Source organism: Zingiber officinale, chromosome 4B, assembly GCF_018446385.1.
Source record: "Zingiber officinale cultivar Zhangliang chromosome 4B, Zo_v1.1, whole genome shotgun sequence".
In the NCBI taxonomy this organism is placed as follows: domain Eukaryota; kingdom Viridiplantae; phylum Streptophyta; class Magnoliopsida; order Zingiberales; family Zingiberaceae; genus Zingiber; species Zingiber officinale.
Window position 1 is genome coordinate 130,109,910 of NC_055993.1, and position 14,464 is coordinate 130,124,373.

General features: G+C 36.4%; 1 protein-coding gene across 1 annotated transcript; it reads right to left on the bottom strand.

Annotated features, from left to right (window-relative positions):
- Positions 1 to 544: 544 nt before the first annotated feature.
- Positions 545 to 2,033, bottom strand: LOC121976734 (FCS-Like Zinc finger 13-like). The gene is made up of 2 exons (XM_042529037.1): positions 1,252 to 2,033; positions 545 to 902 (listed from the first exon to the last, which is right to left on the bottom strand). The coding sequence occupies exons 1-2, from the start codon at positions 1,734 to 1,736 to the stop codon at positions 746 to 748; spliced, it is 642 nt and encodes a 213-aa protein (XP_042384971.1). The 5' UTR covers positions 1,737 to 2,033; the 3' UTR covers positions 545 to 745.
- Between the last annotated feature and the right edge of the window lie 12,431 nt (positions 2,034 to 14,464).

Below are 14,464 nucleotides of genomic sequence, written 5' to 3' on the forward strand. Positions count from 1 at the left end.
TTCCTGAAATAATATGTGATTCTACATCGAGATATCACGACTAAAGAGATGAGATGTCACGAAGTCAGGAACGCTCTGAAGTTGGGGGTGCCAAGAAATCAAAATTGCCAAGAAGACAGGGTATTTTTCCTTAGCTTGAACTGTTAAGGAATTCCCAAGCTTTTCAGAAAGACGAAGCCGACTTCATTTTTCCTTTGCCTGAATCGTCATCTCAACCGGATCACCAATTTTTCTTATCCACACGGAGCTTTCTAATTACCCCAGAATCATACCACATAATAAAAGTATAGAAACTTTAACAGTCGATTGTCGCCAACGTGAGGATATAATGAAACATGAATACACATTTTTTATAAATATGAAACTTGAATACATTTTTTCATATTATGAAAAACTAACTACCTGGTTTAGTAAATTACCCAATAGACATTACCCAAATTATATGGACACCACAGGAAATAAAACGACCGTCATTATTTTTTTCATAAATTTTAGAAAAACGATTTACGAAATAACAAAAACATTAAATTTATGAGAATAAATCTTGCATCTCAAATATTTTTCTTTATATAATAATATATATTTGATCTTGCAAATCCCAATCTTCTTCCTGTATACCCTCTCTTCATACAAATCAAGGTCTACTTATGCCGGAAACATCCCTTATTGAACCCTTACACTTCACTTTATTCACTCACTTCCTTTTGTTCCTCCTCCAGAGTTTTTACTTTAGTATTCAGTACACTTAAGCAGCTGCGACACCTGCCGGGATGAGCAATGAAGCAGAGCAAGGAGAAGAAGAGTGGTCGTAGTTCTTCGCTGCATTGGCAGTGAGCTTCTCGCCTAATTCCTCCGCCAACATCTGCTGGTATCTGCATTCTTCACTGCAGAAGGCCTTCCCTCTGCAAAACCAAGAGAAAACAGTTCAGCAAAAGTAGAAGTTTCAGTAATTAACTTTCACAGAATTTGTGGGTCATAGAAATGGATTAGATTTAAGTTTCAGTAATTCAAATGATTTGATTCTGATGAGAGAAAGAAAAAAAATAACACAGCTTGAAGAACATGTTGATATGTTCTAAGACTAGAATTTCAAAAGCTTTGATGTACTCACCAGAACATTGAGAAATAAATGATTTTTATGCCTTGGATTTAAAAAAAAAATGCAAACTTTTGTATCTGAGAAGATTGAACGATCTCTAAATTTGAGAACTTGAACAAATCGAAGAAGAAATTGAAGAACTCGACGGGTACCTGTACATGTAAACGTCCGTTCCGCCGAGCTGCTGCTTGCACAGGAAGCAGCACCTCAGGAACTCGGCCACCACAAAGGGCGGATCCTCTGTACTTGCAGGCGGCGGCGGCCACGGAGGTTCTACGAAAAGGATACCGTCGCCGTCGCCAAAATACACCCTTTTCTTCACCCTGTTCGCTCCCAGGTGCGAAATCACACAAGTATAGCTCTCCGAGAGCTCCGCGCTCTCGTCCTTCTTCGAGGTGGCGGCGGCGGCCCTCATGGCGGGCTTCGCCGCCACGGCGCGGATCCGGATCGGCGCCGACCGGTAGGCGGGCGCCTCTTCGCCCAAGGCGGCGACGATTGCCAGCCCGACAGCGCCATCGCCGGCGGCGAAGCTGCGGGCGGAGCGGGACTTCGACCGACGCTCGCCGAAGGCATCGGAGCCCATAAAAAGAGCAATCTTTAGAATGGACTGCCACTTCTGTTCGCTGGAATCCGCCATGGCTGCCTCTTAACCCTAATTTTCTCAAGGAAACGAAACAAAGGAGCGATTTTTAGGCCTCGGCCAGCGAGGGCATATATATATGGGAAGATTTCCGGTTCCTCCCCGTAGAAGGAAGCGATCGGAGAGAAGGAAGAGGGGAAGCGGACGGCGAGGGGGAAGGAAGAGAGGAAAAAAGAGCTACCTTTTCCAGCTCCTCTCTCTCTCTCTCTTCCCCCGCTCACTCTCTCTGGTGTGCTTTGGGTGACTGTTCAGTCCACCGCTTTGTTTACCCCTCTCTTTCTCTCTCTATCAAATGGAGGGCAAGATACTGAAGATAATATAAAGGCATATCATGAAAAATAAAATAAAAAAAATTAATTATTTAGTTAAATTTTAAATTGGAGACATTTGAACTATTATTCTTCGTGATCTAAATCTAATTGATGGGATTCTAAATATTTTGTGAATTATTATTTTATAGGGATCTTACATAGAGGCTTGGATTTATGCACCCAAGCAATTCCCTTCTTTTGGAGTGTGCATGTGCCATGCATGGGTTCTTGCGTGCATTTGGCTAATGGCCATGTTTACACTTAATTTACCTTCTTTTTCCCCCTTTTTAATGATCATTTTAGCATTCATTTAGTTTATGATTATGTCGAGATGGGCAATTTCTTCATTTACTTTATACCTTTTTTTTTATAAAAATAAATAAATCTCTGAGTGGACTTGTCTTCAAATTTTCAACCACAAAAAATAATAATTTGTAATTAAAACCTTATGTCTCCTATTTAATTTTCACATTTGATGTGACAAAAAAAAAGTTGAATATGTCTCCTTCACACAACTCTCGTGAGGCTTTTACAAAAGGCATTGGGAGAAGACAAGCCTTTGAACCGCTCCATCGATCATTAAGTTCACTAATCTTGAAATTCTAATATAATCCTCTAAACAATATTAAGGTCTCTTAATGACTAACACGTCTCTTTCATGCACTAATAATTTTGAGATCCTAGTGATATCAGAAAATAAATAATGAAGGGGGTTTTATGATTCCAAAGGAGTACAAGAAGGTTTGGATTATGCTTTACACTTACTTTTATCACTTTCAAAGCCAAGATTAATTGTAGAGTTGATCAAGGCAATGACTCGTCTACATATTTGATGCAACCAAAGGCAAGATTGTTGGATTAAGTTGAGAATTAATAATTAAGGAAGAGCCATTTCATGCACCATCTAATTCGTATATGCATGTGTATAGTTCGCTAAATTATGTAACAAAAAGGTAAAACGAGTCCAATCAAACTGCGCACTGCCTTGTGCAAGCTTATTAGATGAGATAATTACTGAGACAAATCAAATCAATCCTAATATAAATTAAGTCAACGAAATAGTTAGCTACAGTAGTTTGAATGTACTGGTTCAATTGAGTAATATATATATATATATATACATGGTGCATAATGATAGGATCAGATCGCTAGAAGTTAAGAGGATGTGACAATCAGAAGGTAAAGAAAGATGTGATAGTCAAAGGTCAAGGGGATGTGATAGTCATAAGTCAAGGAGACGTGACAGTTAGAAGTCAAGGGGACGTGACAATCAATATACAGAGTAGGACCACCCGGGGTCATCCGGCGTGTAAAGCCAGGGCGGGGTCTACGGTTAGGAAACCAGGTCTACGACAAGACGCATGATCAGGGCAAAGTCTAATTTGGCTTCACCGGTCGGGTTTTCCTCAAGCTAGCTTGCATAAACAGACTTGTCATTCTCAGTCGGGTCTGAATCATGCTAGCAGGAAGAAAAGGACTCTGGTCGCACCTTTCTGTCCATCCAGTCTGTTCATCAACACTTCAGCACTTAGCAGACCGACTCGGGCTACCTCGATACCACCCGGGCGGGATAGAAGGCGCTACACGACAACGTGTCAGGGAATCGTAACCACCTGTCAGAAAATAACTACTGCATGTCAGGGAATATTCCAACAGTTGGGGTCATCTGCAAATAGAATCTTCCTCCAGTCTAGAGGAGAAGGTCACGTGTCCTCCACCACCCGACAAGTCCTGACACCTGACACCCTCTAGCAGGGGTCAGTCTCCATAATGTACACACTGTCATATAAAAAAGGATGTCCTCTCCCTTGCGCAGGTATGCTCACTCGCACACTTGTCTCCTACTTTTCTTCTTCCTTCATACACTATTCTTCTGGGGGAAAAGTACCAGACTTGAGCGTCGGAGGGCCTGCTCCGGGGACTTTTTCCTTGGTTCTCGGCCTCTAACGTTCCGTGTGCTTGTCTGAGTGTGCGCAGAGTTCTAGTACCGTCAGCTCAGGCCCAGCAGTCCTTCAAGGCCACGTGGTGGTCCGTTCTCTGAAGCCCATGCGACCGCAACATCATAGTCTCCTCCCCGTCAATGCCTACGATACTTCATCCGACCTTCATCCGACTCAGATTCCGGACATGATCAATTTGGCGTCGTCTGTGAGAACTTCTTCACATGTTCTAGAGTGTAAAGATGGAGGACACCGGAAGAATCAACGTAACCATGATAGCGGGAGAATACAAAATGTTCAAGGAAGCCAAGAGGCGGGTAGCCTCCGAAAAACAGACCACCGCTTCTCGACTATATAAGGTGTCGGCAATCTCTAAAGATCTGACTCACGTTTCTGATAGAGGGTCTAAAAGAAAACAGCCTGAGGAGTTTCCCCCGACCTTCTATCAGGAGTCAGACCTCGATTATTATCACAAGGGTCCAGACGACTATAACAAGAAAGAGCAGCCGCAGGCTTCTATGGCGGAGAGCTCTGTTGGTTGCTACTCATAGTATCGTACCGATTCCCCTGTACAAAAATTTTGTACAAGTCCTGAACCATTCCTAACAACCTATTGTGTTCTTTAGAAATTAAATTTGGAATCGCAAACGGAACTTAACATTATTAATTCCAAATTCAACTTATCTGTTCTTAGTGGTTTAGACTTGGATCGCAAACGATGCTTAATATTATTGATCCAAATCCACCTATGTTACAAATTTAATTAAATATTAATTTCAGAGATTGACTTCCAGGTTAAACATGGCGAGGCACTAGACCTTCTTGGGTATGGGAGCATCCACCACTTCTTAAACAAAGCCTTTCAACGAAATTTAATATTTAATTTCCTTATAGTAACCCTAGGTTTAACCAAAAAGAACAATCGAATCACAAGATCGAAAAAAATAAAAGAAACATAACTTCGAATCACAAATCCGAAAATCTAGAATCTCTAGCCTCTTGTGTTTGGTATTTCAAAATCCATATAAAGAAAACTAGTATGATGCGGAATAGAATTACTGGTTATACCTTTCTTTGTAAGCAACAACCTCTTGATCTTCTATCGTATTTCTCTTCTTATCTTGGACGTCGTGTGGGCGACGATCTACCAAGACGAGAACCACCACCACCTTCTTCCTTGCAAGTTTCGACCACCAACCTTCAAGCTCCAAGGGATGCTAGAACAAAGCCTCCTTTCTCTCCTTCTTTTCCAAGCAAAATCTGGCCACCACAAGAGCTCCAAGAGAGGGTGCCATTGGCCACTAAAGAAGAAGAGAAAAGGAAGACTAGGGGCCGACCACACCAAGGAAGAGAAGAGAGGGAATAATAGATGTTAGGTTATTAGGTGAGGCACCTCTACCCTCTCTTTTATATTCATTGGTCTTGGCATATAAGGAAAGTTTTAATAAAAACTTCCTTATTCTCCTTGCCGACAAAAGGAAAATTTAAATAACAATTTCCTTTTTAAACTTCAATGGCCAACCACCACCTTGAGCTCCAAACAAGGAAAGTTTTAAACACAAAATTAAAACTTCCTAATTTGCTTCCAGAAATGTTAAAATAAAATTTCTCTTTAAAAATTCTCTTCATAGTTGGTTATAAAAGGAAACTTTTATAAATAAAAATCTCTCTATTAAAACATGTGGATGATTACAAAAAGGAAAATTTTCTCAAAATTAAAATCTTCATTTCAATCTACAAATAAGGAAAGATATCAAATCTTTTCTCTTAATCTTTTGTAAAAACTATAAAAGGAAAGATTCACTACAAGAAAAATGTCATTCAACAACACTCAAACGACAACAGTTTTATACCAAACCGTTGTCTTTTTGCCTTTTAACAACGGTTTTAACAAAAACTGTTGTCTTTTAGTAATTTTTTGGCCTATGACAACGGTTTTTAAAAACCGTTGTCTATTTATGTTTTTTTGGGGATACAACAACGGTTTTTAAAGGGTACGACAACAGTTTTTTAAAATTGTTGTCTATGTGCGCTTTTTTGGGATTACGACAACGGTTTTTAAAAACCGTTGTCTATTAAGTGTTGTTAAATGCAATTGTTTTTTTCTTTCGCCACTTTTTCTCCTTCGTCATTTGTCTGTTTTACGCCTTGTTTTTTTCTGTCTCTTTCCCAAAACCCTACTCTTCGCCGACTCCTCCTCACCGCCCTCTTCGTCGCCTCCCTCCTCACCACCCTCTTTATCGCCTTCTTCGCCGCCTCCCTCCTCACCGCCCTCTTCGCCTCCTCCCTCCTCACCACCCTCTTCGCTGCCTACTTCCTCGTCGCCTCAACTTTCGGCCTCGCCACCTCCTCCTCGCGACCTCTACTTTCAGCCATCTTCACCGCCTCCTCCTCCTCAAACCTCGACCTTTCTCGTCCTCCTCCTCCTCCTACTCCTCGTCTTCCTCTTTCTCCTCTCTCTGGGTTTGATTCGCTTCGGAAATGGTGGCATCACTCCAGTCGGCAGTGTTCCTCTCAAATCGTATTGATCCGCACAGGCGTCTCTTTGCATCCCTTGCGAGATCTCTTCCAGGTTTTTTTTCGCCTCTTTTACGAATCAGATAACTATTACTGATTTGGGATCTGAAGATATGACGATTGTTCCTTTGGCACTCAGGAACGAAAGGAAGCATCTCCGGTAGAATTCCATGGGCTTTCATATTGTGGAGCATTTGCTCGGATTCTCTTTATGTTACATGGGTTTTCTTTTGGAGTTGAACTCCAAAGACAAAGCTTGGCATGCTGAGGACTTTCTCAGATTTCAGGTTTTTCTTGGGAGGTTTGCTTTGTGTTTATAATGGCATTTTCTGCATGGGAAAAGCTTGAAGAGGGGAGGTTTTATGCTTGCTGGTGTGTTGATTTTGTTGGGGTTGGGTTTTCGACAGAATTCTGTGCAACTCCAGTGTGTGTCTGAATGGGTGCTTGTGTGCTATAATCAGTTCTTTGATTTTAGTATTTATGGAGGTTGTTGAAGGTGGAGCTTGGAGGTGTTACGATGTTTCCAAATGATGGGGATTTCAATATTGTTTCCCAAATGATGGAGAGATTTGAGAGTTCAAAGCTGATCTCAAATTTGAGCTTGGCATGCTGTGCTTTTTATCAACTTTCAGAGCTGGTGATTTTTTTGGAGCTTGTGACTGGGTTTGAAGAGCTGAAGCTTTTATGGAAGGGTGGTCCTTGTTAGAGTCAGCGTAGAAGAAATTGGTGGCGTAAAAGGACATTTTGGACCGATAAATGCTATGGCTTTCAACCCTGATTGGAGAAGGTTTGAATTCCTGCTCAGCTTTAACGGAATAATCAATTCTCATTGGCCTTCTGAATGATCTAAAATTCAAAATAAAATTTTTCCACTGAAGTTTAAATTGATTTCTCAATTTTTTGATTGGCGTGTCTGCATTTCATTTATCCTAGCCCGCTGTATGTATTCTTGTATTTTTTTTTCATATTTTGTTTTATTCACGAAATAGTACTCTAAACACTTGATTTTCGATGTATAGCTGATGAAATTGGGTTTATTGTATTCTTAGTGGCTATAGAAAACGAGTAATCTTTCAGTAATTAATTACAAAATTTGCATATTGTATTGCTGTTCTCTTTTTCCCCCCTTTGGTTAGCACCTTTGATTATTGACCCAATGGTAACAACATTCTGGTCATTGATTGGGATCAATTGAGATGTACGTTTTTGTTTCTGATTGAGCATCTAACCAAAGCACAAATGATTTTGTTAGTCTTTTTAATTGAAATATATAGGAAAAGTGGTGGTACATGTATAATTATATTCGGTTGGGATAGTTTTTCCTTATAAATATTGATCATGTCTTAAGGTTAAAGAGATAGTACGCTGACTCTAATAGATGATTTATTGACTGGTGGAAGATTTCTTAAACTTAGAATGAAATTTTCTTAAACTTGTTAGATCCAATGGAAGGATCTCCGGTAGGCTCAGTGGAAGGAATTTGATCACAAATGTCGTTGCAGTTGAGTGTTGTTTCGTTCTTACTCGTCCTTGTAAATCGATACAATATGTCTCGTTATTTACTTACATTTCTGTCTCTTCTCTTTCATGGGTTAGACGAAGGCCGATACTCCTACAAGTTCCACCGACTCTAAACCTGGGTAAGTTTCTTCTCTTATGCAGTGCTGTTTCTTGACAATTGATTTTTTTTGGAAATTGCAAAGGATTTCTCATGTTGAGTTGTTATTTTCTAAATTCATTTGTGGATTGGAAGAGACGTAGGACAGGGAGTTGTTACTCATTATAATCTTGGCCCAATTTGGAACATTGTGTTTATAATAGCATCCACTGTCTAGTGTTTCCATGTCCCTTTTCCTTGTTGAAACTTTTATCCAGCAGGGCGCTAGTATTTTCTAACTCATATAAACATTTATTTGTTGAAGCTTCTGCTATTGTCAGAATTCTTGTTGATCAAAATCAGTGGTATTTTGGTGCAAGTTACTCCAAGTATCTGTTGTCAGATTTATAAAGTGTTCTTATAATGTTGAAAGAAAAATTTATAATGTGGACGTAGGAAGTTTCAGAATATTTATTGAACTAGGGTGGAATCTGGAATTTAATTAAATGCATCATCATGTAGAGATGCTGATAAAGTGGACATGATTAGTCAGATCAGTAGAGCTTCTGGTGTGTACAATCGTTGTATGTCATATCTTAATTTGCCAACTTTATACTTATAAAATGTAAGATGGAGTATGCGCCAAAGGATGATATGTTTGCTTGTTTGTTGCTTTAGGCTTGTGAAGGGCATAAAGATACTGTTGCTTTACATTTGATTTCATCATGCCAGAAGTTTTTATTGTATGAACATGGAACATTAAAGTCCTTGAATGGCTAAGCACGCCAATGAATATTAAATTCTACAACAATTTTTGCAATGTGATTAATCCAATTGTTTTTGGACACAACAAAAACAACTAATGATCAACTAATGCTCTTCACTCTTCAGTCCTTACTAAAATGATTAAGATATTCTAAAGTTAGATTTCAGCCTGATGAAGAATATTCTTTGTGACTGTACAATAGTGCAAGCAGAGCAATTAAATGTGCTAGTTGTTGTAAGATTTTTACTGAAAATGTGTGATAATACATATAGTTTGTCAGGAGTAGGTTTATTTGCTAAAATCACTCATTTTACAATTTAACAACATTTAGGAAGTGCATTTCTCGGTGCTCTAGCATTATGTTTAGGCAAACTTATGGAATTAATTTCTATTTTTTTATCTAACAGAAGTGTTAAGTAATTATCTTTACAACCTTTTATTCTTGGACTTTCGTTTACAAAGCCGGTTAGCAATAAAGCTTATCAAGTGTTTAATTCTTTTAGTATTTATTTCTTGATTGACCATAAGTTATGATGTAGGTTATTGAGGATATGTCTATACAAGTCAATGTACCTGCTCTAGCAATGGAAGAGGTAAAAATATCTTTTGGAGTTGTCTTTTAGTTTATGGTAAAAACAGTTTCGAGTCACTGAAATACAATGGTTTTGCAGGTTGCTCCATTGGCCGTCTCAGATGCGGCTATGCTTGCCCCTGAGGAGATTTTTCATGGAAAAGGAAACATCAAAGAAGAGGCAGAGTTAACAAAAGAAGAGAGGAAAAGGAGACGGGCCAACCAGAAAAGAAGATTTCAAAGATTGAAAGGTATCCTTTATTCGCTTATATTTATGGTTCTGCTTATTTTCATGCTTGTCTACAATCTGTGCATAATGGTCAAAAAAATTAGTGGCGAACTTGTGACAGACATGATCCACCACTTAGAATTACATAGTTCTTGTGCACAGGATTGTATAATTTCATTCTGCTCTTTTTAGGTGTCCTCAAGAGTATTGGGAAGAATGCCGACAACCTAAAAAAATGAAGAGACTTTAACAAATTAAGGAGCACTAGGAGCTGCAATCCCTCCTCTTCACCGACATCTAAGTAGAAAATCTTGTGTTATATTGTTCTACCTTTGTTTTAATAGTGTTATCATTTTGTTGGTTGCTTATGAAATTTTGTTGGTTGCTTATGAAATTTCTTCAGAATGTTATAAATATTATTTTTGAATGTTAGAAAATTGTATATTAAATTTTATTTTGAAATTTAGTATTTTGAATGATTTATAATATTGGAAAATTGTGTATTAATTTTTTTATATTTTTTTTCTAAAAAAGACAACGGTTTTTCACGGTTGTCGTAGATAGTTTAAAACTGTTGTTGAAGACCCTGTTATTAAAGGTAGACGCTCAAAGATAACGGTGAAAAACTGTTGTCTTTGAAGGAAAAGACAACAGTTTTTCACCGTTGTAAAAAATGTTGTCTTTGCCTTCAAAGACAACGGTTAAAAACTGTTGTCTTTGGCCACCCCTTTTAACAACACGGCCTTTAACAACAGTTCAAAATGGCCTACGACAACGGTGAAAAACCGTTGTTGTTTGACTTTTTTCTTGTAGTGATTTAATTTTAAAACTCTCTTTTAAAATCATGAAGATGGTTACATAAAAGGAAAGTTTTATCAAAAATTAAAATCTTCCTTTTAACTACAAATAAGGAAAGATATCAAATCTTTCTCTTAATCTTTTGTAGAAAACTTTAAAAAGAAAGATTTAAATTTTAAACTCTCTTTTAAAACCATGACTTCCACATAAGAAAAGATTTTAAAAAATAAAAACCTTTTATTTTATTTTGGCCAGCCCTCCTAGCTTGAGCTCCAAGCAAGGGTCGACCACTACCTTGCACCCATTAGCCTTGTTTTGGCCGGCCCTAGCTTGGGCTCCAAGCTAGCTTGGCCGACCACCTTAAGATGGGTAGAAAGTGGGTATTTGGTGGATATAAAATTTTATAAATAAGAGGCTACGATAGGGACCGAGAGGAGGAATTAGTTTTGGTCTCCCAATGAAATTAAACTTCCCGTGTTCGCCCCGAACACCCAACTTAATTTCATCAATAATAATTCATACCACTAAAAAATTATTATTGAACTACCGCACCAATCCTAAATTATATTTTGGGCTCCTTCTTATCATGAGTGTGTTAATCTCCCTGTGTTTAAGATGTCGAATGCCCACTAATTAAATGAGTTACTGACAACTCACTTTAATTAATATCTTAGTCCAAGAGTAGTACCACTCAACCTTATCGTCATGTCGGACTAAGTCCACCTGCAGGGTTTACATGACAATCTTTATGAGCTTCTCTTGGGGACATTATCAACCTAGATTACTAGGGCACAGCTTCCTTTTATAATCATCAACGCACACTATAAATAATATTATTTCCCAACTTATCAGGCCTATTGATTTATCGAACTAAATCTCACCCATTGATAAGTCAAAGAAATAAATACTAGATATATGTGCTTGTTATTATATCAGGATTAAGAGCACACACTTCCACAATAACAAAGGTCTTGTTCTTGTATTCAGTCAGTATAAAAAGAACTTACCTTAAATGGTCCATCTCAATACACTCTAAGTATACTAGTGTAATTTTAGTCAAAATAAACTAATACCAAATTACACTATGACTATTCCAATGGTTTGTTCCTATCCATCTTAGTCGTGAGCAACTGTTTATAATTTATAAAGAACTGATAACATTATCTTCTGTGTGTGACACCACACACCATATTATCTACAATATAAATTAATTGAACAACTACACTTAGCATAAATGTAGATATTTGACCAATGTGATTCTTTATTTCAAAATAAATGTTTACAAAAAGCTAGGATTTTAGTATACACTCTAACAAGCTCCCCCAGGGATTCAAAGAAGGGTAAAGCTATAGTCCTCAGGGAGGATCCTAGAGTGGAGCTTGAGGAGCAAGTGCCCTTCTTTACAAGGGTACTTGAGGAAAAGTTATCCAAGGGGTACAAGCCTCCTGTTATCAGAGAATATGATGGTAGGATCATCTCCATAAGTTTAGGAGCGCTGCCCTGTTGCATCATTACAATGATGCTATCAAGTGCCGAGTGTTCCTGAACACTCTATCCGGCTCGGCACAGAAGTGGTTTGATAGATCATCTCCATAGCTTTTGTAAATATTTATTTTTGAAATAAAAGAATCACATTGGTCAAATGTCTATATTTATTTGTTAAATATAGTTGTTCAATTAATTTATAAAGTAGATAACATGGTGTGTGGTGTCACACACAGAAGATCATGTTATCAGCTCTTTATAAATTATAAACAGTTGCTCACGACTAAGATGGAAAGGAACAAACCATTGGTATAGTCGTAGTGTAATTAGGTATTAGTTTATCTTGACTAAGATGGAAAGGAACAAACCATTGGTTCAAGTTATCATATATAACCTTGGTTATGTGATTACCAGGTAATCACATAACCAAGGTTATGGGGAATAAAACATAACCAAATGTTGTTTGGTTCAATCTAGGTAATGCAACAAAAACATGTTTGTTTGAAGGTTTTAATGAACAACCTAGTTTAGTATTTTACTAGATTACCCTTAGTTACAAAACCAACTATACATAATAATAATAATAATAATAATAATAATAATAATAATATTATTATTATTATTATTATTATTATTATTATTATTATTATTATTATTATTATTATTATTTAAACTCTATTCTATTTTACTATATTTTCATGTTTTTTTAATTTGTATATATCTATATTTATTTTTTTTATTTTGTTTTTTTATGTTTTTTAATTTTTATTTATTTTTTTATTTTATAAAGTTTTTTTTATTTTACTTTTTTATTTTTAAATTTTTTTACATTTTTCTATTTTTTAATTTTTTTATGTTTTTTAACATTTTTTAATTATTTTTTGCTTTTTCATTTTTTTTACGTTTTTCTATTTTTTTATGTTTTTTTGTATTTTTTTATTTTTTTGTATTTTCCTATTTTAATGTTTTTTTTCTATTTTTCTATTTTTTAATGTTTTTTTTCTATTTTTCTATTTTTTTATTTTTAAATTTTTTTTATGTTTTTTGTTTTTTAAAAATTTTTTAATGGTTTTTCTATTTTTTTTAATGTTTTTTTCTATTTTTTAAATTTTTAAGAAGTTTTTTTACCATTTTTTTTTTTTTAATTATTTTTTAATATTTTTTATTTTTAAAAAAAATTACATTTTTTTTATTTTTCATTTTTTCCTTTACATTTTACTTTTTTTCACATTTTTCTTTTATCTGAGGGTATTTTGGGTAAAAAAAATTGATAACCCCGGAATCAAGAAAAACCTCAGTTTTCCAAGGTTTTCCGATTCCTGGTTGCATGCCCCTTTTGCTGACGTGTCAGGCATGAGACATTACTCGGGAATCATAGATTACCTAAACCAAACATGGTTTTTGTTGATAACCTTGGATGGATAACCAAGGTTATCAAGGATAACCCCCAACCAAACGCACCCTAAGTGTATTGAGTAGAACCATTTTAGGTAAGTTCTTTTTATACTGACTTAATAAAAGAACTAGACCTTAGTTATTATGGAAGTGTGTACTCTTAATCCTAATATAATAACAAGCATATATATTTAGTATCTATTTCTTTAACTTATCAAAGGATGAGATTTAGCTTGATAAATCAATAGACCCGATAAGTTGGGAAATGATATTACTTATAGTGTGTGTTGTTGATTATAGAAGGAAACTATGTCCTAGTAATCTAGGTTAAGAATGCCCCCAAGAGGAGTTCATAAAGATTGTCATGTTAAACCCTGCAGGTGGACTTAGTCCGACATGACAATGAGGTTGAGTGGTACTACTCTTGGAGCTAGATATTAATTAAGTAAGTTGTCAGTAACTTACTTAATTAGTGGACATTCGTTATCTTAAACACAGGGAGACTAACACACTCATGGTAAGAAGGAGCCCATAATGTAATTTGAGATTAGTGCGGTAGTGCAACAATAACTCTCTAGTAGAATGAGTTATTGTTGATGAACTTGAGTTGTGTGTTCGGGGCGAACACGGGATACTCAAACTCATCGGAAGGCCAAAACCAATTTCTCCTCTAGGTCCCTGTCGTAGCCTCATTAGTGCCTTATAAACCACTCATTAAAAGCCCTTCTTGGTGTCCAAGAAAGGAGATCGGCCCATTGCTTAGTGACCAAGCAATGGCCGACCACCATCTCCTTAAGAGGGTCGGCCCTCTTGCTTGGTGACCAAGCAAGTAGGGGCCGGCTATAATAAATTCAAATAGGAGGGGTGTTTTGAATTTTTAAAATCTTCTCTTTGTAGAAAACTATAAGTTTTAAAAGAGAGATTTTAATTTTAAAAACTTTCCTTATTTGAATTATGTCACATGGTTTAATAGAGAGTTTTAAAAGTTTTAAAACTTTCCTTTTTTTAATCATCCTCATGGTTTTAGAAAAAAGGAAGAGAAGTTTTAAAATTAAAATTTTATATTTTTTGTAACCATGTTAAAAAAGGAAATTTTTAGAAGAGAAGTTTTAAATT

Bases quoted from the DNA above. Each gene is read 5' to 3' on its own strand.
- LOC121976734 (XM_042529037.1), bottom strand. From the start codon at position 1,736: ATGGCGGATTCCAGCGAACAGAAGTGGCAGTCCATTCTAAAGATTGCT. The intron at 903-1,251 runs GTACCCGTCGAG...TTGGTTTTGCAG, and splicing joins ACGGACGTTTACATGTACAG to AGGGAAGGCCTTCTGCAGTG.